Source organism: Palaemon carinicauda, chromosome 8 (assembly GCF_036898095.1).
Source record: "Palaemon carinicauda isolate YSFRI2023 chromosome 8, ASM3689809v2, whole genome shotgun sequence".
Lineage (NCBI taxonomy): Eukaryota > Metazoa > Arthropoda > Malacostraca > Decapoda > Palaemonidae > Palaemon > Palaemon carinicauda.
The window spans coordinates 176,433,425-176,460,151 of record NC_090732.1 but is presented as its reverse complement, the minus strand read 5'-3'; the positions used below and the strand labels follow the sequence as shown (position 1 = coordinate 176,460,151).

General features: G+C 38.7%; 2 protein-coding genes across 3 annotated transcripts in view; one reads left to right on the top strand and one right to left on the bottom strand.

The window, feature by feature from the left end:
- The window catches only part of LOC137645587 (Parkinson disease protein 7 homolog), a 420,232-nt gene that overhangs the window by 67,790 nt on the left and 325,715 nt on the right, over positions 1–26,727 (top strand). The window lies entirely within an intron of this gene.
- Positions 1–26,727, bottom strand: part of LOC137646145 (mitoferrin-1-like) — a 98,271-nt gene that overhangs the window by 32,745 nt on the left and 38,799 nt on the right. The window contains exon 4 of one of the 2 annotated variants that reach the window (XM_068379352.1): positions 15,165–15,388. The exons of the other annotated variant lie outside the window; for it this stretch is intronic. Coding sequence (XP_068235453.1) covers positions 15,170–15,388 — 219 coding nt within the window. The 3' untranslated portion in view covers positions 15,165–15,169. Of the gene's footprint in view, positions 1–15,164; positions 15,389–26,727 lie in introns of those variants that run through there. 2 annotated transcript variants of the gene reach the window in all.

Below are 26,727 nucleotides of genomic sequence, written 5' to 3'. Positions count from 1 at the left end.
GTAAGATCTCTATTTACCAAGACAATTCCCCTAATTTGGGGGGGGGGGGGTTTAACCCGACATAAAAAAAGGAACAAAAGGGGACCTTTCCTCTCTCTGCTCCTTCCAACCTGACCTGACGAGGGATTCGGCAGGGTTTAGTTGGTACTGCTAGAGTGGCACAGCCTAATGCAGTTTTAAGAAGCTTTCTATCTTAGATGAAAAAATTGGAAATCCATAAAGTTGGTAATGCGTATTAATAAATTTAGAAAATTTAAGTCAGTTGTGTCTCTCAGCAGGAACTCTAACTCTGCCAATATAATAGATGAAAATGTAGAAGCTATTAGAATTCTAGTTGTCAGAGTAAAATGTTTGATTGAGCAAACTGAAAGACCTGCCTCTGATAATGATTGTGATATTAACCTTGAGAATTTTTAAAGGAAAATTTTCTATTTTCCATAAACTTTAATATGTCACTATTTCAAACTAGGTCTAAATTTTATTTCTTTTCAAGTGCAAAATGACTAAAAGGAACCAAGTGCTTGGCTTCTTAGTTTAAATGTCATGAACTAAATTCAACTCAGCTACCTTATCTCACACAGAAAATACTTCTCATATTTTTATCTGAATTGATGTGGCAGATAAATTCTTAGATAAATAAACATGAATAGTACTACAATAAAGTAATTGTCCTTATACACACATGTCTAAATCCTCAGACAGTAATGCAATAAGACAGATGAATTTCTCCTAAATGAAATTGAAAATTGACTAAAAGTTAAATATGTTAGACACCTAAGTGAGAAAGCAAAGTTGTATTACAATCTATAGTGAGGTGTGTAAGGGATACTATAAGGATACTCTCTAATGGGACAACTGAAGGGCTAAAGTGGGATTCTTCTATAACTGCCCATGAATCCACAAACTGGAAATATGGTTTGCTCGAGACTATTCTCCTCGGGTATTTGTAGTTTCCATGAGAGATGAAACATTCTCACTATCCTCCCAACCAATATACATTAGGAGAGGGACTGTCAATATCCTCTGCTGTGCAAGACTGATTATTTGGCTTTCATCAAAAATGAAAAGAAACTTCTTATCAAACCCAACTTCGGGTGTTGGTCACTTCTAAGTCAGTAAAACTAACCCGCATGTACAAAAGATCATTTGTAAAAGTAGGTTGTATTGGAGTCATCAACCATCCTCAACACCAAATACAGAAGGTTCTCAACAAACTTAATTGGTTCCAAGAAGTTGTTTGAAAGTCAAATGGTTTGCAAGTCCAATTTTGTTAAAATTTGGCATAGGGTACACCTAACCTGAATTCCATTACCTATGATCTCCAGCAACAAAAGTCAACAAATAGTCGGGCTTCATATGAAATAGATATATAACAGGTTATTAAAAATATTTTTTTTAATGGTGTTAAATTATATATTATTTTATATCTTATCTTTGTTATTTTCTGTTGGATATGTGTTTGTATCTCCAAATGTTTGTAAGTCGAATGCTTGTAAGTCAAGGACCTTCTGTGCTGTCAAATTTCCAGAAAACATATGAAAATGTCTATAAAATTGTATGCCCCTGATGGGTAATAACTCAAAAGCTGCAGATTTAGTTATGTGATATTATCTTCCATTCACGTAAACTTTTCCTTGTTGATTTATATTGTTGCTAACAGATAGACATTTCCATAGACCACCTTATAGTGCAATCCTACCATATCACAGCCGATATGAGCGGCTTAAATCCCTGCCATAGATCTATTTTATGATAGAAGGTTAATATAGCAGTAGGTATAGACTTCCATGGTTAAGTTTAGGCAATAATTGGAGTAGTTTACAACATAATCCGCTATGGTTATATCCCCGTTAAAATCATAGTTTCAGATGGGAATTCTTCTAATAAATTTTTTTTTTTATTAAGAAAGTTTGGGGTGTATGCATGATAGCGGCCAACTGAATGTATGATGTCAGCCGATTATAAATACAGCAGTGTATGGGGGGTTGCAGAGGGACGTTAGACCCTGCTGTTAGGTAAGTAGGTAAGGACATGCATTGTAGGTTAGGTGGGGGGGGGGAGTTTACGTTGGTGTCCATTTTTAATGCACGTGGGAGGAATTGGTCACTAATAAACAAAGTCTGCAAAAGTTTTTCTCATCCTAAACTATAATATCCATTACTTCAAGTAGACCAAAACTAGAAAACTTAGAGTTAACCTTGTTTTTTTTTTTTCATATTATTCTGATCCAAGATCCCCTCTATTAGAAAGTTTAACAATGTGGTATATCCTGATTGAATGCAAATAGAAAGTGAAATTATATACAAATTAAACACCACGAAAAACGGGCCTCACTTGAAGAGCCAAAGGTTAAGCAGGATTAAAGTCGGTCGTAACCTAAACTTCCTTATTTCTTCATGAAAAGGGAGATTATGGAGCCTTTGTATATCAGCGGCAAGTTAATCCCACATACATAGAAAATGGAAATTTTCATCCCATTTCCAAAATTCATAAGACGTCTCTCTGCAAAACCTCTACCCAAGAACACGCCTGGAGCATCTGTATATCAGCGGCCAGTTCCTCCCGTGTGGATTAAAATTGAACATCAACTAACGTAAACTTTCCCCCACTAACCTAACCTACAAGGCATATCCTTACCTACTTACCTAACGCCCTTTACACTGCCGTATTCTATGTTAGCCGTACTCATTCATACAGGTGGCTGCTATCATACATACACTCCCACCGCCTAACATAAACTTCCCCAGCCTAACCTAACCTACAAGCCGTATCCTTATATTACTTGCCTTACGGAGGGGGGAGGGGGTAACGGCCCCCTACGACCCCACTTAACTGGTGTATTCTTAGCCAGAAGTAATGAGACATACAGGTGGCCGCTACCATACATACACATAGAGATTATTAACCTTGGGTAATATATAGACATAATAAATTAACAAGATTCCTACACGAACTCGAATTCAAAATTTACGTACACTGGAGACTGGCAAAGAATTGGACATGGTTCGCCTGGGATAGGCCTTACTTAAATCCTTGATTTCAGCATAAATTATATAATATTCCTTATTCTGGTTTTAATTAGCGTGATATTAAGAGACTAACCTGCAACTGTAGTGGACCTCTTTTGTTGCAAATGTAGAATTTGAGCGTTGACTGTTAAACAAGTTACAAAAATTTGTACTGTCAAGATGGTCTCGATATGGGTTTGTTATTGTTTTGCTTGAAACGGAACAGCTGATAAATTAGAGAAGAACCGTTCACTCTCACCACTTTGACGTTTATTATTATTATTATTATTATTATTATTATTATTATTATTATTATTATTATTATTATTATTATTAGCCAAGCTTTAACCCTTGTTGGAAAAGCAGATGCTATAAGCCCAAAGATTCCAACAAGGGAATATAACCCAGTGAGAAAAATAATCAAGGAAATAAATAAACTACAACAGAATTAATTAATTAAAATGAAATATTTCAAGAACAGTAAAAATTCAATATAAATCTTTCATATATAACTTATAGAAAAATTTAAAAAAAGACAAATCAGATAGAATAGTGAGCCCGAGTGTAGGCGGCCCTCAAGCAAGAGAACTCAACATTTAAAAGACCTGAAGTGGTATAACCTGTAAAAAACAGGACAATATTAATATATATATATATATATATATATATATATATATATATATATATATATATATATATATATATATATATATATATATATATATATGCTATTCTGCAATATAGTAATTGCGTAAGGAAATGGATTATTGAAAGAGATTGATGAGGGCCAAATAGGAAAATCTTGTAAAGAGTGCTGGAGAGAAAGTACAATAGAAATATTTAAGTAATAGATATAGGTTAAAGGTGTGTCTCATTGAGTTTCATCAGAATAGATACTCACCAGAACGTCAGCTGGGCAAGCCCAACGGCCCTCTGTGGTCCTCAACCACAGCAGTGTTCTCCCAAGTAAACAGCTTAAACTCAAGGTCCCGGGCGGGGATCGATCTGCTGTCATGCGAATGTTATTTTTTATGATTATCAATATTTAGTTTCGTTTATGTCAGTGCAATAAGGACTCCTACATTGAGTAAAAAAAAAAAAAAAAAAACATTACTGTATTTTAAAGTTATGAGTGATATGTTTTGATTAATAACATTAGTATTTGTTTGTATTTTGCATTAACTTGAATTGACTGTTAACTTTATTGGGCTGAAGATTAGTAACATTAATTAGCTGCATTTATTCAGGTAAATATTTGTATTCTAAAATCACATATTTATATCCCTTAGGAGACTGGGAGGAATTATCAATAACACAGCCCCACCCCGCATGCTGAAAAATGACAAAGTACCCAAAAAAACAGAAACAGTTGATGAAACTTTTTTTTTTATGAAATATAGAGGTTTTCAATTAATATAATTTTGGGTACTCATTAATTGTATTTTGTTCCACTAATTAATAACCAAAGGCTGAATTTGAGCGGTCTACTTAATGCTTCCGCTGTCTTAGGTTAGAGTTCTCTTGCATGAGGGTACAATTGGCCACGCTATTCTATCTCATTTCTTTTCCTCTTTTTCTTTAAGTTTTACAGTTTAATTTATATATGGAAGCTCCAATTTAATGGTGTTGCTGTTCTTGAAATATATTATTTTGATTGTATATTACTTCTCATATAGTCTATTTCCTTATTTCTTTTCCTCACTGGGCTATTTTACCCTGTTGGAGCCCTTGTGGTTATAGTATCCTGCTTTTCCAATTAGGGTTGTAGCTTAGCTAATAATAATAACAATATATATTATTTTTATCACGTTCAGCAACATTGCCAGACACATAGCTACTCACTCCCGTCCCACGGGTAGCGGGGAGAGAGAGAGAGAGTAGTCATACCCTAGTGAGAGGGGTTGTAGTAGGAAATGGGAAGGGCTGGAAAGGGTTGAATCTATTATCATTATTATTTGCCAAGCTATAACCCTAGTTGGAAAAGCAGGATGCTATAAGCCCAGGGGCCCCAACAGGGAAAATAGCCCAGTGAGGCAAGGAAACAAGGAAAAATAAAATATTTTAAGAACAGTAACAACATTAAAATAAATATTTCCTATATAAACTATAAAAACTTAACAAATCAAGAGGAAGAGAAATTAGATAGAATAGTGTGCCCGAGTGTACTCTCAAGCAAGAGAACTCTAACCCCAAGACAGTGGAAGACCATGGTACAGAGGTTATGGCACTACCCAAGACTAGGGAACAATGGTTTGATTTTGGAGTGTCCTTCTCCTAGAAGAGCTGCTTACCATAGCTAAAGTCTCTATTCTACCCTTACCAAGAGTAAAGTAGCACTGAACAATTACAGTGCAGTAGTTAACCCCTTGGGCGAAGAAGAATTGTTTGGTAATCTCAGTGTTGTCAATTGTATGAGAATAGAGGAGAATCTGTAAAGAATAGGCCAGACTATTCGGTGTATGTGTAGGCAAAGGGAAAGAACCGTAACCAGAGAGAAGGATCCACTGTGTGTGCTTACATACATACATATACCAAAGGCACTTCCCCCAACTTTGGGGGGTAGCCGACAACAACAAGAAACAAAACAAAAAGGGGACCTCTACTCTCTACGTTCCTCCAGCCTAACCAGGGACTCAGCCGAGTTCAGCTGGTACTGCTAGGGTGCCACAGCCCAACCTCCCACATTTCCACCACAGATGAAGCTTCATACTGCTGAGTCCCCTACTGCTGCTACCTCCGCGGTCATCTAAGGCACCGGAGGAAGCAGCAGGGCCTACCGGAACTGCGTCACAATCGCTCGCCATTCATTCCTATTTCTAGCACGCTCTCTTGCCTCTCTCACATCTATCCTCCTATCACCCAGAGCTTTCTTCACACCATCCATCCACCCAAACCTTGGCCTTCCTCTTGTACTTCTCCCATCAACTCTTGCATTCATCACCTTCTTTAGCAGACAGCCATTTTCCATTCTCTCAACATGGCCAAACCACCTCAACACATTCATATCCACTCTAGCCGCTAACTCATTTCTTACACCCGTTCTCACCCTCACCACTTCGTTCCTAACCCTATCTACTCGAGATACACCAGCCATACTCCTCAGACACTTCATCTCAAACACATTCAATTTCTGTCTCTCCATCACTTTCATTCCCCACAACTCCGATCCATACATCACAGTTGGTACAATCACTTTCTCATATAGAACTCTCTTTACATTCATGCCCAATCCTCTATTTTTTACTACTCCCTTAACTGCCCCCAACACTTTGCAACCTTCATTCACTCTCTGACGTACATCTGCTTCCACTCCACCATTTGCTGCAACAACAGACCCCAAGTACTTAAATTGATCCACCTCCTCAAGTAACTCTCCATTCAACATGACATTCAACCTTGCACCACCTTCCCTTCTCGTACATCTCATAACCTTACTCTTACCCACATTAACTCTCAACTTCCTTCTCTCACACACCCTTCCAAATTCTGTCACTAGTCGGTCAAGCTTCTCTTCTGTGTCTGCTACCAGTACAGTATCATCCGCAAACAACAACTGATTTACCTCCCATTCATGATCATTCTCGCCTACCAGTTTTAATCCTCGTCCAAGCACTCTAGCATTCACCTCTCTCACCACTCCATCAACATACAAGTTAAACAACCACGGCGACATCACACATCCCTGTCTCAGCCCCACTCTCACCGGAAACCAATCGCTCACCTCATTTCCTATTCTAACACATGCTTTACTACCTGTGTAGAAACTTTTCACTGCTTGCAACAACCTTCCACCAACTCCATATAACCTCATCACATTCCACATTGCTTCCCTATCAACTCTATCATATGCTTTCTCCAGATCCATAAACGCAACATACACCTCCTTACCTTTTGCTAAATATTTCTCGCATATCTGCCTAACTGTAAAAATCTGATTCATACAACCCCTACCTCTTCTAAAACCACCCTGTACTTCCAAGATTGCATTCTCTGTTTTATCCTTAATCCTATTAATCAGTATTCTACCATACACTTTTCCAACTACACTCAACAAACTAATACCTCTTGAATTACAACACTCATGCACATCTCCCTTACCCTTATATAGTGGTACAATACATGCACAGACCCAATCTACTGGTACCATTGACAACACAAAACACACATTAAACAATCTCACCAACCATTCAAGTACAGTCACACCCCCTTCCTTCAACATCTCAGCTTTCACACCATCCATACCCGATGCTTTTCCTACTCTCGTTTCATCTAGTGCTCTCCTCACTTCCTCTATTGTAATCTCTCTCTCATTCTCATCTCCCATCACTGGCACCTCAACACCTGGAACCGCAATTATATCTGCCTCCCTATCATCCTCAACATTCAGCAAACTTTCAAAATATTCCGCCCACCTTTTCCTTGCCTCCTCTCCTTTTAACAACCTTCCATTTCCATCTTTCACTGTCTCTTCAATTCTTGCGCCGGCCTTCCTTACTCTCTTCACTTCTTTCCAAAACTTCTTCTTATTCTCTTCATATGACTGACCCAGTCCCTGACCCCACCTCAGGTCAGCTGCCCTCTTTGCCTCACGTACCTTGCGCTTTACTTCCACCTTTTCCTCTCTATATTTTTCATACTTCTCTATACTATTACTCTGCAGCCATTCTTCAAAAGCCCTCTTTTTCTCTTCCACTTTTACCTTCACTCCTTCATTCCACCATTCACTGCCCTTCCTCATGCTGCCTCCAACAACCTTCTTGCCACATACATCACTTGCAATCCCAACAAAATTTTCTTTTGCTAACTTCCACTCCTCCTCTAAATTACCAGTTTCTCTTACTCTCACCTCGTCATATGCCATTTTCAACCTTTCCTGATATTTACTTTTTACCCCCGGTTTTATTAGCTCTTCAACCCCTCACTAGCTCCCTTTTACATCCACCTACTCTATTCCCCCACTCTTTTGCTACAACTAATTTTCCTTTCACCAAAAAATGATCAGACATACCGTTTGCCATACCCCTAAACACGTGCACGTCTTTCAATCTTCCAAACATTCTTTTAGTTATCAACACATAATCCATTAATGCCCTATCTACTACTCTTCCATTTGCCACTCTTACCCATGTATACTTATTTTTATCTTTCTTTTTAAAAAAGCTAGCACTAATTACCATCTCTTGTTCAACACACATATCTACCAGTCTCTCACCACTCTCATTTTCACCTGGTACGCCATATTTCCCAATGACACCTTCTACCTCTCCAGCACCCACTCTAGCATTTAAGTCACCCATAACAACTACATAATTCCTTCTACCCAGTCCTTCTACACACCTAGTTAATTCATTCCAGAACTCATTCCGCTCTTCTTCACTTTTCTCACTACCTGGCCCATACGCACTGACAAACGCCCAACATTCCCTACCCAACCTAACCCTTACCCACATTAACCTAGATGATATCTCCTTCCATTCCACTACTTTACCTGTCATCCATTCACTCAACAATAAAGCCACACCCTCTCTCGCTCTTCCCCTTTCAATCCCAGACACTCTACCAGACATTTCACCAAACATCACTTCACCCTTTCCTTTCATCTTTGTCTCACACAAGGCCAATATATCCATCCTTCTACTTCTAAACATACTTCCAATCTCACATCTTTTACTCTCTATCGTACTACATCCACGCACATTCAAACACCCCAAAACTAGAGTGCGGGGAGCAGTCACTCTCCCCCCAGCTCCATCTCTTTGTTGCTGTCTCACAGGATACTTTTACAGGAGAGGGGGTTCCCAGCCCCCTCGTCCCGTCCCTTTTAGTCGCCTCTTACGACACGCAGGGATAACGTTGGCGCTATTCTAATTGTTTTATGCCCCCGCGGCCACAGGTGTGTGCTTACATATCTAAATATCTAGCAGTCATTTTTGAAAGGTCACATACACAGGTATTATAATAAACACCAATCATGGTCAAAAGAACACACCAAATATCTGAAATATAATGTAATATGTAATTCATCACTCAGAATAACTCACTTTCTCCCTTCATAGAATTCATAGAGTTACATCTGATTTCATATGTTATATAAAGATATCATAAAACATGCTCTATTTCTCAGTAAGCCTACATTTTATTCCTTCATCTCTCTCTCAAATACACACAAACCTTATTAACAAAACTATCCTAAAATTGTGGAAAAATTCTATTAAAAGAAACTTTAAAAACTTTGTTCGAACAAGAATTATAAAATACTGTACAGGGTATACCAATTGACCTCATCCTCTCCCATACCTACTGACACAAAGGGCCTTGGTTAGATTTCACCAGTCGTCTCTATCTTGAGCTTTTAAGTCAATACTTCTCCATTCATCATTTCCTACTTCACGCTTCATAGTCCTCAGCCATGTAAGCCTCGGTCCTCTAACTCTTCTATTACCTTGTGTAGCACAGTTGAAAATTTGGGTATACCAATTACAGTACAGTAGTAGATTAAATCATGTTGGCCTATACAACAAGTTATTTTCTGCCTTGTGATTCATAAGGACTGCATATATGTTCATAGATGCTAACAGCTGTATAACATCAGAAGGTATTTGCAGGTCTAATGATGATAACCACCATGGAAGGGTTGAGAGAGAGAGAGAGAGAGAGAGAGAGAGAGAGAGAGAGAGAGAGAGAGAGAGAGAGAGAGAGAGAGAGAGAGAGAGAGAGAGAATGTTGAAATAGTTTCTTATTACTACTGTGCGGAAAATGAAGTGGGTGAAATGACTTCTGGGAAGATCTCCCTGCAATCAGGTATCTACAACAGATCCTAACCCTGGGTGATTGGAGCAACTCCCACACCAAACAAGTTATAAAACTACAGTGATTATGTCAACTGCCACACGATTTTAAGCTAAGAGATCTCTCTATATTGGATTTGTCAGTCCAAATACCACAAGTGTTCAGGCACTACAGCCAGTATGGGATAATCCACCCCAACTGAAACTTCTGAATGATAATTAAAGACGATAATGCATGAGGACTATAGGGTCTCACCTTAGAACAAGGATCGTTCACTTCAACAGCCCAGAAAATGAAAATTGAAAGGGTCACGTGCATCTGGGACTTGGAGTTTCTTTAACTCTACATCTTATCGATACAATTGTTTGAAATGAATAATTTTATTGCATTTTATATGAACTCAAATGAGTATATATAATTAACATTAGAAGTTTACCTGATAATTTAATGTGGACTCTTAATACCATTTTATACAAGATAAAATCATAAGGGAATTTAGTTCAAATCAGTGGTCACATAAACCTATCCGATGCATATATTCACAAAATTTACACAATCTTTGTAAGGCCATCTTAGAAAGATGTGCAAAGCTAAATGATGAAAAACTTTAGCTCATAGACAAAAGGTTAATCAAAAGAATAGAAGTCAAATATGAAGGGATTAACTTACAAAACAATCTTAACTTGGTTATCCTGTGAACAAAAGGGTTGGTTAAAATATATTTATAAAGTTACAAATATTCAAAAGGTACATATAATAAAACAATTTAAAGTGAAATATGATGAAACTCGAAAAAAACAAAAAAAACAATCTGCGTTTCGTTATCCCATGAATTAAAGGGTTAGTCATGGACTAAACAAATTGATGAATGTTAAAAATGTACAGTTATCCCTTGATATAGATGGGACACATCTTCGGTGATTCAGTCATTCACAATACAGTACAGAGAACCGTATAACCTATTAAATAAAAAAAAATCATGTATTTGCGACGATTTTAAACCAACAGCAATCCTTCGCACCTAAAAAATCAAGTACTGTATTTGTGACAATTTCAAAGACAGCTTTTTTCTCGACATTGACCTTAACGTATTAGTTGGCGTGGATTTTCATACACTCAAAGATGAACCAAGTTTGATGTCTCTGTGACAACATGTCCCAAGTTATGGCTGATTACATGAATTGGACATTTTGCCCGACCGTGACCTTGACCTTCCAAAATTTAATTATTTCCAGCTTTCTACATAACAGTAATGCTTGCAAGTTTCATTACTCTACAATTAAAATTGTGGCTAGGAAGGTATTTACAAATAAACAAGGCTGAAAAGATAACTTTCTTCCAACTTCGTTGGTGGAGGTAATAATAGTTTATAGAGGTTGGATAGTATGATGGCTAGAAGAGCATATAATAGAGGAATAATAAAAGGCTGAACATGAGTGCAGAAATGGATCAAAGGATTACAGAAAAATAAAAATTTCAAAAAAGGAAAATTCAGTTCAAGTGTAGCCTTACTTAAACAGAATCTTTGTTGCAGTAAGCATGCAGGATATGGAATAATCTTGAATAGGTCAAATCATGGATAACTTTAGGACGGAATTATGCAGTTTGAAAAAATTCTCTTCGGACACTGTAGTACAGTACTGCACTCACGGACTGAAATTCAGACTGGCACCATCGGTTCTCGAATCCCCATCATTGGCAAGTTAGAATTTATCATCTTTGAAAATTCTACAGTTTTAACTGATAAAGAGCCAGGAAAATAATCACATCTCCAGCATAGAAAGATTGACTACGAATGGCATCACAACTTAAGGAATATGCAATACTCAATTGGATTTACGAATTTGGGCTACACAGACCAGAGCCTGCCATACTCAATGTACATTTACAAAGAAAAAAGTAATGTGCAGCTAGGAGCTGAAGTAATGTTGCAAATACCCTAACTACAACACTCGAGGTGTACTGATGGCATTATACTCCTTTATGGAGACAAAGAATAGGGAACATTGACCGTGTCACTGATAAATTGTATCACAAGCATATAGTAAGATAAAGAAAACTCTCCATACAGGATGAGAAATTTAGTGTCTGCACCATTTTCAGTAAAATTTTACAATGAATTTACTCTGGAAAGAATATACTAAAGTTTACTAAAAGTGAATGTAGCACATGAATATAGTTACCATATTTCCTCATACAATGGGCATCTCTTCAGGAAATAAATACTGTACATATGGAATGAGAGAATATATAATGGGAAATAAAACGACATCGTTATAAAATGTAAATATATTTCCAATATTAAATAGCCTTCTGTACATTTGAGATTAACAACAATACTGGAAAAGATTAAACCTCCCTGGGCCTGAAGCTTCTCCAAGAGTATTGAAGAATCTTGTATCAGTGCTGCCGACTCCTCATTAACAGAGAATATTTTGACGGGTCTGTACACAATGATAACAAAAATTATGAAAAACCTCCACAGTGACTGAAAACATTTTACAACTACAAAAGCCATTCATAAGTGTCCTTATGATGGCTAAGAACCTAACAATATTCCACAATGTTCATGGCAAAATAATGGTCACTTTTTCATTTTACCACCAGATATGTATCACAAAGTGAGGTTAAGTTAACATAATTGTTACAAAAATATTAAAGCGCATAAGGAACTAGAGCATTACGGTTTGCAAGCACTAATATTTAATTTACATATAATGAAAACAATTTGTGCATTGACCATTTAAGCATGAAAAAAAAAATGAAATTACACACAATAAAGCTCTATTAATAAGAAAACTAAACTCTACCACAATATATTTGAGAACTTCAACAATAACTACATCCGAATTTTCCAACATCCGAAGTAAAATTTGAGCAAATTTTTTACTCTACACCCGAATTTTATTTCGACACACGAAGTAAACATTACGCCATTGAGTGTCGAGTGCTCAGTTCTCTGTTCTTGTGTGTATCATGTGGTTGTCCTCTGTTTGGTCTGTTATTAACAGTGCTTATCTTCTTCCTTTTCTCACATTTCCTTTGTGATTTTTACCTATAATCATGGTGCCTAAGAAGCTAAGTTTCAGTACAGGAAGAAGGCAATACAGTATGCTTCAAAAAAACAAGCTTTACATGAAATGAAATAAAATTATTCTTTTCTACAAATGCTTCTTACTAAGCCCAATTGCTTAAACTCAACAACAGGATTGCCTTCGCCATTACGCACCCATAGACTGAAAAGTACAGTATACAGTACTGTACTTTAAAGCCTCTGAGGAGCATGAAAGCGTGCGAGGCATTGAGTAGCACACAGGTGTGTTGTGCGATTTTATGCTTTATGATAGAACTTACAGGTAGCGCAAGTACATGGGATCTTCCCAGTGCATGGATTGGCCACACGGGGAAAGAATATACAAATGGAAGAGTTACCCAAGGACCTCCCAAGGAGAACATGCAGTGACCAACCACAAGTACACTGAGGATCGATTTCCTAATCCCATTCACTTAAGGGAATGCCCAGTCAGTTGTAAAAGCAAGGAAACCAATCGCTAGTTCCTTTCACACCACAAAGAGCAAATTTCTCTTCTTTCGGAACGAAAGTACAGTATCCTTATGGAGAGATACAGAGGTGTACCTCGACCATCCGTTTAAAGGAAGGGATGACATGGTGCATGCTTGATTCGACAAGATACCCCAAATATTGATAGAGTAGAGCACATCCCCTTACTGCACATAGAGACAGCTTACCAGTTTGGGTTGCCTCGGTACTGAACCACTCCTCTCTAGAAGAGAGAGAGTTTGAGCATCCAGGAAAAGGGGGAAAGAAGGGTTGGGCCCTTTATCTCAATCAACAGAAAGCCTGCTTGTTTCGGTAAAAGACTGAGCATTGATACCAGGAGCGCAAGCCACTGTATCATGAACCAAGATGCCTTCCAGATCCAAGTTAGTTCTCAATACTGCAAAGTCTCTCTCTGGTTTAAGTAGGGAGGGATCAGTCGAAACTTACACAACTCCTGTTAGTTGGTCGTCCTAGACTTCTTTGATAACTTCTTCTAAGAGGAGGCAGTATAGGAAGAATCTAACAAGGGCAAGACAAAGGATGAGGAAGAACTAGGCGGAGGAGTGCATACGATTCTTCTTGCCTACCAGTCTTCTTTGGGGTCGAGGTCTCACCACCAACAGTGGCACTCCCAAGGAGAAAGAGGTCACAGGGGACTTTTCAAAAACAGCACACACATTTCAACGCCTCCATGGGAGAAGCAGAAATCAAGGCGATACTACAGGGGGCAGCTTTTGAAATCCTGGAGGTGGCAAAACAAATTTCTCTTGCTGACAGAGCACCATTGATGCTAAAGGAACACCAACATTCTAGGTTCAGGTTGTTGTCATTGCTGTACAGCAACACACAGCAAGAGAACATTTCTGAACGCTCATGGCACCCAAAAGGATGATGAGATCAATGGCAAAATTGCAAGAATATGTAACACCTGCGGCTTTATCTGGAAAACTGCATATCTTTATACTTTCTATCAATTATTTTAGGTTTACTAAACACATCAATTATTTAGTAAGGGAATGGAAAAACTATTAACACCTCCAAAATCTGAGAGGCAACAAGAGTACTAGCATACTGCTTTCAGACGAAGTCAAAAGTGAATAATTAGCTGACCACCTTCAGTGAAGTATTTGTTAGGAAAATACTTTCAACTCTTCTAGCTGTGAAACTTTACTTTACAAACATACAGCACGTGAACTTTTTTCTACTCTTTGAGCCTATGTACGTGTCCATCTTTACCTTCTTTCAGTTATTGCTTGCAACCACCAACATAAAACAGACAATAATGAACTAATTCACTATTGCATTCAGCAAATCAATAAAACAAAAAATCTCCTTCAATCTTAAATCTTAAGTTTCTTTGGATTCATAATGTTGACTGGGAACAAGGAGACTTCAGCACAGAGGGAAAACCCCACAGTTGCACAAATGCACATGGTACGTTATAAAGTTTTCCCCTAACCTTATATCTATTCTCTAGTCTTGCTGTAGTCTCTGTGCCAAGGTCTTTCACTGTCTTGGGGTAAGAGTTCTCTTGCTTGAGGGTATACATGAGAACACTATTCTATCTTATTGCCTCTTCCTCTTATTTTTTTTCTAAATCATTTATGGTTTATATATGAAAGATTTATTTTGATATTGTTACTGGTTTTAAAATATTGTATCTATTTCCTCTCCTCACTGGGTAATTTTCCCTGTTGGAGCCCTTGGGCTTATAGCATTTTGCTTTTCCAACCAGGGTTGTAGCTCAGCTTGCAATAATAATAACTATAATACAGCATAAATTGTACACCTAATAAACTTCTACTTACCATTAACAATATGATTTTGAACAGTTATTGGTACTGAATTTTGTCTTGATTCCCTCGTACGCAGAAAAATACAAAGCATGAGCAGGTCCAGCACCAATGATCACAGCATTCACACCACCCAACGGCCTCATAATCCCTTTCGAATTGACCATTTTGACTAAACCTTCTCGTATACTTTTGTATGCAGCTTCGGGAGATGGTGCCAGGCTCTGCATCCTGGTCTGAAATATATAAAACAATTGTTTAACAATAAAAAGTTTGAGATTACATTGCATAAGTTAACCGTAACGTACAGCTTCACTCTCACTAATGTAATGAATCTACAACATACTTTCACCAAACAGAAACTAAAAGATGCATATAAATCTTAGCTTTGACTGTTGTACCAGGTCTTTTACTAGTTTACTATCTGTAAGATGAAGTCTTTGACAATATACAGTACCCAAATATCCTTACTCGAGTATATGACAATTACAATTTGGAAACAAGTGTTTTTATAAGTACACCTTGCTCTGAGGAAGTGTGCCAATAATCCGTAACTGCAAAGCTTGCAGTCCACTCACCAACTCTGCCATCTCTTCCTATATGACCCGTTTGGTTACTCGCTGCTCAGTAAGGGTGCGACAAGAAACATTTCTTAAGCAAGGTGTGTCAGTAATTCCTGTCCAACTGCACATTCATTTAAAAAAAGAAAAAAAGTACTTCAAAACAGCTTGGTTTGTGATGTTTATGCAAGACAACTGGAAACCAAATATGATAAGAGCCACATACTATGACTTTAGAATGACCTGTGATTTAAAAGACAAAACGAGTAAATGTGAACCACGATTGGAACAATATTGTGACTACAGGAATCATGGGTGCTGTGCTACCTTTGCTAGAGAAAGTTAAAAAAAAACCAACACCATCAATAGTCAGCTGACTAAGCAGTACCATCGTTGTCGTCTGCTGTCAAGTCACAACTACCTACAGCTCCTGCTACCAGTTTTGTCTCCTCAATACCATCCATGTCTAAACTTTCGTCCAGTGACAGATCCAGATGCACCTGCTGTGATCCCCAAGCCACTCTTCATGGCATCCGAGTGTTGCAGCTACTAGTACTGTATGTAATGTGTTTAGAATATGTACAGTATTATACTTATAAAATGTTAATGTACTGTAGTTTAAATTTCTCAAGCTTTTTTAAAAGTAGAGCATAGTTTACTGAAGGATTTTGACAGTATGGTGTTGTGGATGTAAAAAGTACATAAATGTATTGTACAGTGATTTATGTAGTACTATACAGTAGCGTGTTATAGGTATTATTATTAATGCTATGTAGTGTACTTTCATATACATATGTGTATGGTACAGTGCTTTATACAGTACTAGTGTGCTATAGGCATTATAAATAATGCTAGGTAGTATACTTTCATATACATAAGTGTATTGTAAAGCATATTATAATGTGCAGTACAGAACTATGTTCTATAGAAGGAATTTCCAAACAATCGTAGAGTTTATCTAGCCTATTAACTATGGAATTCCACAAGCACTCAATTGGCTGTGGTTATGGAGAGTTTACTGTATAACACACCAAAGACCAATAAGTGGAAAATGGAGAGAAATGAAACTAATACAGATAAAATTCTGAGGAAAACATCTGAGTCACTGATTCCTTTGCCACTTACTCCCATGCCCACAATACACTGCTAAACAAGAAACGGGCAGGCCCTGGTGTGCAAAGTTAGGCCGGAGTTAATTTCAGCATTTCCTATGACTTATGACACCAATTAAGGTAATGACCTGCCATACCGAGTTAGAAAGCATCCTGAATTTTCTATGACTTCTGGGCATCTTGGGGCAATTAGTTGTGGGATCCAGAGGGTCAAACTCTCCCAACAAGTTAGGAGATACCTCATTATTCAGCGACTTCTGGAAATCTAGGTCTGGTAATAAAAGCTATATCTGATTCTAAAGCACTGTTTACTATATCGATAAAATCATATTTTGGGTGGACAGGTTTGTATTGCCAGTAGAGATGTTAGGGAATACAACTGTCAAGTTCAACCAACTATTAGTACAATTCTCTATTAAATGTCACTGGCTATTTTTAGCTTTCTTTAAGATATTAGCTGGGAGAAGGGGGGCTTCCAATCCCCAGTATGTAAGAAAGTCTATAATAGGATGTATCTCTGGCGGGTAAGGCATAATTGTGTCCCCGTAATTACAATTCCCACATGAGTAAATGTGTTGAATATCGGGAGGGATAGATTTCATTGCCGATGGAAACTAACCCATTTAACAATCAAAACAATAAAAGGAACGATTGAGAAAAAGTGGTCCAAATGGGTCCATTTAAAGAATAGAGGTTCAAGTTTTGCTCACTGGAAGATTAAAAGTACCTCAATCAAATGGGACCATTCTTCAATATCTGGCTGAAACAAATTGTTTACTCAGTGGGAATGACCTTGTTCGCAATTACAGTCATCACTCTTAGCACATTCCTACATAGCTGGCAAACGGTACATGACTTGATGACTATTTTAGTGATGTTTCTAACTTTCAAATAAACAACAACAGCTCCATTGAAAATAGATGAAATAACAGTTGTCGTATCAATAACCGTATAACACCACCAATAAAAGTAAAATAACCACAACCACATTAACAAAGTTAATGAAGGATTCAATTCAAAATATTACCTTTGAAACAATAGGAGTATCAAGGCCCATCAAAGGATTAACAGCCCCACAGCCAACTGGGATTGCTTTTATCAAATGCCTCAATATATAAACAAATTCATATTTAGACAACAGACACTTTACAAAAAAAAAAAAAAAGTCAATCTACTCCAGTACTATGCATTACAGTATCTTCCATTTCTATCTTAAAACGGTAAATTACATACATAGTATTTTCTGGTCAACTTGTGTTCATCGTCATCACTTCATAGAGATGCTAACATAAAAGTAAGAAGGCTTGTTTTGTTCTAGTTAAATCCTATAACACTATCCTATCTTTATTGGAATGATCAACATTTTCCTAATTGATAAAGTTTCATGGCTGTCCCACAACCTATGAACACCCCATATCAGACTTCAGTGACTTCGATTAATATCAAGAACAGCTATACTGTATTTGTTTCTATCAATATATATTAGGTGAATTTAGTTCACCCAAATTTATTACTTTGGGAGAGAATAGGGTAAGCTAAGCATGCAACAGTCTAAGGGGGGCCTAACCACCCTTGTTAGTTAAATACAGTAGGTAACGACACAGCTTGTAGGTTAGGTGGTGATTCTGTGAAGGAGTTTTGCCAAAGGACATGGGTTACATAGTACGACAGCCACGGCTCACAGATGCCTATTAATGGGAAGCATATACCCATTTTCTATGCATGCGGGAGCTCAGGTCCGTTGATATGCAAATGCTCCCCTACCTACCCGAACTAAAAACAATTTACTGTAGTGTCTGTCCCCACATACATACTACCCCTAAGTTTCAAACAGTACACACATGTCACATGGTAAGGTCAACCAAGTTCTTTATCTCTGCTTAAGGTACAATTTTAAGAAAGACTTTGATAAGTAGCTAATCTGGATAAAAACAAATGAAACCAATATTCTGTAATGATCGTGTATACAGCCTTACCTTCTACCATGACTTTCCCTTCCAATCGATTGCCCAGAAGCATGAAGCTTGAGAGTAATCCAATCCACAGTATTGGTATTAGAAGATCCAGAGGGTCTTTGTGCTGAGACCAGAATGTTTTCAGCTGCCACTGGAGTGTTCGGGTGTGGAGACGACTTGGGAACCAGAGCCTCCAGGGAGGTGAGATTTCTCAGGAGTTTCTGCCAATGATGTGCTGGCAGTTCGTCCCATTTCAGAAATGGTCCTGCTACTCGTTTCATTCTTTCCATTCTTGCTAAGGATGGGAAGACTTTGCTGAGATTTGTGTCGATGTTCATCCCTAAGTACAGTATACATTAAAACCTCGGTATTTGAACTTCTCTAAGCTTGAACAAATTGGTTTTTGACCAAAAGTTTGAGGGAAAAATGCCCGTTCAAAAATAAATATTCGGTACAGTACTCAAGCAGTGCGAGTAAAAGCCCGCCAAGCTGAACGCCATCAACTAGGCTTTGGCTATTCTTTCGGATGAATGTAAAGACATGCTCTGCCTCATTTTTTATATTACACTGTGGTATATGTTTGTTTTGCAGCCTCTTTTATTCATTTTGATTTATCAGCACTTAAATATGGGTCCAAAGAAAAGTGCAAGTGGCCAAGTAAAAAGAAAAAAGTGAGAACTACTACTGAACTGGAGAAGGAAATTATTTCCATGCACGAAAACGGAATGAGTGTTTCGGATCTTGCTCTCGAATACTCGATGGCTAAGTCGATGATATCAGTGATTTTAAAGAATAAAGAAATAATAAAGGAAGCTGATGTTGCTAAAGGAGAGACTTTTGACAAAGCAAAGGCCTCAGGTACTTGAGGAAGTGGAGAAGTTGTTACCAATTTCTATAAAAGAGAAATAGTTACAAGGTGATGACATTAGCAAGGCATTTATTTGTGAAATGGTGCTAGTAATCTATGCTAAGTAAGGGGAAGTTCAAGCTTTTGTCGAAAAAACACTTTTTTAATGATAATGTTATGTCTCACTATTTGTAAGATTCTGTTAGAAAGGTAAAAGTAACAAACATCGGATCCGTTTTTAATTAAAGGAAAACCTCCCACAAAGCGACAGAAAAGGGAAAAAGCCCCAAACCTCAATTATCAGACATGTTTAAGGTAGGGGAACCCCCCTGTCGGCAGTAACTCCAACCTTCCTCCCCACACCGCAATCCACTTACGTCATCACATCGCAACATAAAAGGTAAGTTTTCTTATGTTAAAAGGACTTCTGTTTTCATTTTTATTGAGTTTCATGACTTATTGTATTTACTGTTTGTACATCACTTTTTTATACTAATATGTCATACTACTAGCGAATCAACTGGGACTTAGAACGCATTATTCACTTCTATATTATTTGTAATGGGAAATAATGATTCCGTATTCAAACGAATTGGTATTTGACAATCTTTTTGGAACGAATTGTGGCCGAATACCGAGGTATTACTCCAGATTCTGCGTTGGCTGCAGCGAGGACCTTTCAAGATATACTATGATCCCCAGATCTTGGCAAAATGCGAGGATTCTGTTTCGATGGAGGAGAAGAAGCTCCCTCGATTCTCATAAAATTAGCTAATCATCCAAACAGTGAAGAAGTCATATACCGTTCTTGTATGCCAAAGTTGAAAATAGGGCAAACACTTGAGTGAAAACTCATGGTGAATTGGACAGGACAAAGCACAGCACTTTGAACTGGTATACTTTGTTGTTGAGGGAGAACCTTAGGTACTTCGTTGAGGTTGGACGAATGGGGATCTGGAAGTAAATGTCTTAGAGGTCCAGAGTGATCAAGAAGTCTTTTGGTCTGTCGGCCTGTCTGACCGTTTGGGCTGTCTCCATCTTGAACGGAGTTTATTTCAAAGTTGAGAGGTCTATGACTGGTCTCCAGCCTCCAGAAGCCTGCTCTACGAGAAAGAGTCAACTCTAGAAGCCCGGTACTCGTCACGGACCTCTTAGAGAGCATAGTTTCTCCAGCATGGTCTGGACTTCGGCCTGAAAGGCGTGTTGCTTTGCGGATCCCTTTGCGAAGGAACTTGCGATCACTGGATGGGAGGTTAGAGGGAACAAGAGAGTGAACAGGACGTGATATCCTGCCCGCACAATGGAGACTGACGAAGGCTCGACCCCGTGAAACATCCACCTCAGACATTTACCCTGCAGGATCCTCTCAACGGTGGACTGGTCAGGAGAATCCCCCCTAATGGGTATAACCACATTGATTTCTTCTGCCTCTCCTATCTCTCTTGGATCCTCTGGAGCAAAAGGGTTGTCTTTGGCCTAGTTCCTTAGCACTGCTTATTAAAGCTGTTGAGGACCTGATTTTTGTCCTTGACGCCTTAGCTGATAGGGGGCGTTGTTGTTGTTGAGGTACCTCAGAGTATGGGCGAGATGGCATAGCCCATTGAAAGTCTTTGCTAGTTTTCCCCAAATTTTCTGCAACCGCTTCAATGTCCTCCACTTTAAAGAGAGAGGGGCCATCCATCGGTGCGTTGCGAAGCCTCATTGCTTCCTTCCTTGGTATCCGTTTCATGAATTTTGATATGACTGCGTCACGCCATCTCAATATCCCGTTGACCCAAAGATTGAAGACACTGTGGGTTAGGAATTCTACGGGCCGAGTGCCTGAAAGCAGGAAAATGGACATAGCTTCCATGTTCTGTTCACTGGTGAAGTCCTCGGTCCTGAACAAGTAACCTACTGTCTCCAACCAGTAGTCCATCCAAGATGATGCTTGTAAAGAACACTTTGCCACAAGCTCCATGTTCGCCTCATCTGCCGCAGAGAATTCTACTGGCAAGGAGGAAAGTCTGTCTAACGGCATGTTGTGTGTCAGGGCTAGAATTGTTGGATTCAGACGGAGAGATGTGGCGTAATCTACAATGTCGCAAAACTTCCTCTGCCTGAAATAAGGTGGAGGAAGTAGGGGGAGGAATATATGGCTCAAAAGGATTGAGAATCCCCTAACATAGGTGTTTAGGCTCTCTTCCAGGCACCCCTAAACCCCTTCGACCAAGGGAAAGCTACCATAGCCTTGGTTTGTCTAGAAGTGTCGTAAAAGAGATCAAGGACTGTGTCCTTTCTCTCGGCTGGAGGAAGGCCCGGTTCCTTCAAGTTATTAACTTTCCTAATACAAGCTAGGGCCTGGAGGAAGACGTGGTTTGCATCCCTTTTATTAAGGGGAGATATCTTAGGGCTGGTGGAAGCTGCTGCAGTTTGCCCTCAGAATGCTCTGAACCGTCATCAAAAGGCTATTCTTCATCTAAACTCACATCCCTAGGAACCCAGAGAGGATGACGGTCATCAACAGGGATCTGGTGTGAGGTGTAAGACTTTGGAGGTAGGTCGCTATGATCCGGCTCTGGTTTATGGGACGGTCCTCGGACGCTCTTTGCCCCAAAGTCGAGGCCTAGTTCTTTGGGACCGTTTTTGCATCCTTCCGTTCCCTCGGGCGGAAGGAAAAATTCCCTAGAAGCAAAGTACTGTACAGTAGTTTCCTTCCGTACTTCCTTTGTCAGTCTCATGTCCTTGGGGAAGCCATACTTGGTGGAGGCTCCTTAGGTCCCAAAGAGCTCGGAACTACCGGATCCAGATCTAGGGGGATCAAATTATAGTTGTCTGTTAGAGAGATCCCTCTTGGAGATCCTGAGCCCCTCCTCATTCTCAGATGGAAAGAATCTCCTGGAGGAGGAGTAAATGTCTCTTATGTTTATGGGGAATGATCAGAATAATCCCCAATCTATCCAAGGCCGGGTCCTGTCCGTGGTAGCAGGCTCAGAACGTAGATATTGTTCATATCTTGACGTTCCATGCGGGGGAGAGGGGCGTTTGGTATGATGGAGGAGCTGCTGTTCACTCCTTTGTCTTGGATCAGAAGGAGGGGAACTCCTCACCCAGAAACTTGTGGGCTCCAGAGGAGTAATTAGAGTACTTTTATGAGTTGGTAGAGGTGAAGGAGCTGGTCCCAAGTGCGGTTATTTAAACGGAGCACCAGTTCTTAGATTAAGGGTTTGTTTATCTTAAGCAAAAAAACCTGGCTTTGCTTTTCTCTGTTTCTTATGGATAGGTAATCGCTCGCCAGGATGTTCTATGTGGGCGCTCATTAAAGGAGAGCGCTGTGTCGGAGCACTTACTTGAGTAACAGGTAAGCGCTGATCAAAAGCTCTTCGGAAAGGTGAGTGTTGGCGAGGAGAGTGCAGTGGGCGGGCATAATGATGGTAAGGCAAGTGACCATCAAGTATGTACTTGTCAGGAACTTGCCAAAGCAGGATTATAAATTAAACTATACGAGAGATTACTCGAGTGCCATATGTGGATGAGATCATGGGGTAGATGGAGATGGTTTTGGTATGCTCTTCACACTCCATAAGAGAGATTAATTCACCAAACTTTCGACTGGGCTTCACAAGGCACTAGAAGATTTAGAAGACCTAAGCCTACATGGCAGAGGACTATGAAGCATGAAGTGGGAGATGATGAATGGAGAAGTATTGATTTAAAAAGTCAAGATAGAAATGACTGGCAAAATCTAACCGAGGCCCTTTGCGTCAATAAGTGTAGGAGACGATGTTGATGATGATCACGATCATGAAAACAACACACTTCATCTCTACAATGAGAATAAATGTTGGGGTCAAAGCAAGATCGATAAAGGTGAGAGTTACAATGCTCCAGACTTCTAAATTTAGTATCATAGGGCTGCAATACAATATATACTATGTAAACACATCAAAATTAATTCAAAGCCTTTAAAAGGTAATCATCTCAGAAATCATGCAATCCTTTGGACCTCAATGAAACATGGTAAATTATTTCTGTCATATATAAACAATGAAGACAGAATCGTGACAAGCTGGTCAACATTCACTGCAAGTTTGTACATCTTAAGTTCCACCAATTCATCTGCCTGATTAGGAGACAGCTATTTCATGTCATTAACACACCATAAGTAATCCAAGTGAATAAGAATAAAACAAAAAAATTATTATTAATTGAAGTGACATGTAGCTTGGAAACCACAACAAAAATAAACCAGAGATTGATGAAGAATAGAGATGTAGGCTCTGTGCAAGTACAGTAAATCCTTAATTGTTTTGTATTTCCAAAGACAGGATAAAATACTGGTAAGGCAATAGTTTGCATTTTTGTAAATATCTAGGTATTTTGCAAAAAGATTTAAATTTCAATATGGTAGAGTATAATACTTACCTGACAAGGTCTGTCATACACGACCCAACGACGACAACTTTTGATGGTGCCATGTTTGATCTGTTTCAACTCCTGATATGGAATAAACTCACTAATTCTTCTACTTCTGCTGAAAATAAGAAATAATCAAAATTTAGAAACTGCTTTTTAACTTCATATTTGATGAACAATGGTTTTACATGTCTTTTTTTTTATAATTTTTGTTTGAAAAAAGGAGGTACTGAAGAATAGCAATTGCAAGTTACTAAAAAATAGTGACAGACACAGGGAATTGGCTAGTGTAATGAGACTCGTCTGGGAGAAACATATCCTAACCTAACTTACACCAGGGTGCAACATCATACCTAAGAAGGCTTTTGAACAACTCTGAAATGAAAAAATTTGGAAATAATTTGTAATTTTTTTAACTTCACAAACCCGAGTCCTTTACTTGTACTTTCCCACAATCATATTTCCACTATAAAGTCCCAGCAGCAATCAAAGTGAGTGTTGACGTCAATGACCTTAGATGTCAGGATGCCAGAAAATTCTCAATCAATCAATCAATCAAAGTGAGTGGTCAGTGAGCAAGCAGGGTGCAGGACTTCCCTGCTACCAGCCGGTAACTACCGGCCACCCGCTTAAACCTTATTATAAAGGTTTAACTTCCGCATACTCCACATTCGCTGAGAATGTATCTCATGTAATGAAAAAGGGTTTGTATTTGAGGAACAAACGGCCTTTAACCTTGCTGCAATGGTGCTTTAAAATGTTGGTAATGTAAAGAGAATAAATTAACATTAAAATGTTAAACACTAGCATGATGTTTACCAGAAAAATTAATTTAAAAAAAGGTTTAAATTTGATTAATACATTAATTGACAACCTACAAGGTTACCAGTAAAATTAATAAAAAAAAAAAAAAAAAAGTTTAAATGTAATCAATAACTGACAACTTATAAGGCTACAAATATATAAACCTTGTCTAGCTGATGAGACTTGGTTTACACTTATGATCAATATATGAGGGACAGTGATGGTACATGATAGCTTTTTGCCACCTGACATTCAGTTTTTAATTTACCCAATCCTTTACTAATTCACTTTAGACTGTTACCATTAAAAGATACAACACTGTATAAGGATATGATATCTTTAGGTTACAGGGGTTAAATAATTACCTACAAAATCACATAGGAACATCTAAACATCATGCTCCCCCTAACCCGACGAAGGATGCCGTGTTATCTCACACCAGAGGAGTTTTGCTATCTCTTTACCTGTGGTCTTAATATGGTATGTACATTGAGGGGCGTTAGCCTCCCGTTAGGTGAGTAGGTAAAGACACGACTTTTAGGTTAGGTAGGGGGGATATTATGTTAGCTAGTGTTCATTTCTAACTGCACAAGGGAGGAACTAGCTCCAAATAATTACCCAATCGCCAATATTTGAGTGTGACGGTGCACGGGTAAATAAGTACCAATTCGCCACTACTGCAGTTAGATTACTTTAATCAAAGCCAACTTGTATCGTTATAACTTACATCAAATGCCTGGTTAATGTAGTCTCTGGTAAAAAGAGCTGTTGGAGCCTTTGTAGGGTGACGGCCAGGTCCGTTTTCAACCATAGAAAATGGGAATATTATAAAGTGGGGTGGACTATGGCCGTCGTTCTAAAATCGAGTTCGTAGAAAACGGGAATATTCTGAACTGTGGCCGTCGTTCTAAAAACGATTTTGGCGGGAGAAGCTAACTTAAAAAACCCACCTAACCTATGCTAAAAGCCGTAACCTTACCCAGGGGGGCCTTGCCCCCCGGACCCCCCCCCCTACACAACAGTTTCCTTACCTACGAGTACGACGGGAGAAGCTAACTTAAAAAACCCACCTAACCTATGCTAAAAGCTGTGTCCTTACCCAGGGGGGCTGCGCCCCCTCGGACCCCCCTCCTTACACAACAATATAATTAACTACATAGTTAAATACTGAAATCCATGTGTACTTACATGATTAATATTCGAAATCGCTGAATTCCGAATCTTCGGGAGGCGCGCTGACGATCTTCTTTCTCACTTTCGATGGGCGGGATGGGATTTTAAAAAAAAACTGTCTCGTTTCAAATTAATCTTTTTCCAGCACTTGTGATAATTACACCGCCAAAAGTACGTGTTTTCACCGGTTCTTGATTTTCCGTCGTACTTCTTAGTGACTTCGCCGATATTGCAAGTAGAAAACACACCGGAAAAATCACCTAACAGGCCTTTGAAATACAAATAATCACTGAAATTGTTAGTGGCCATGAAACTGAACACTTGAAAAAAAGTAGGGTCTTGCTCCCTGTGACTTTTTTTTTTTTCCCCCGAATGAAGAAAGTCCTCAAAGGAAAACGTTTTGCAGACGTCGAAGAGGTTAAGAAGAAAACGACGGAGTCATTAAAAAGAATAACTTCACAAGAATTCCAGAACTGCTTTCAACAGTGGAAAACACGTCTGGACCGGTGCATTCCTTGAAATGGAGAGTACTTTGAAGGTGATAAGACTATAAACATGTAACAATAGCTGAGTAAAATTCTATGACACAATTCCGGTTACTTTTGGGTCCCCCCTTGTATTCAAGGTCTGCATGCCAATATTCAAAACCTTACAGTTGCATCCACACAGTACATGTATATTCTTTTATACTCATAAACTTTCTCAAATAAAGCACTCATCTGAGGTCCT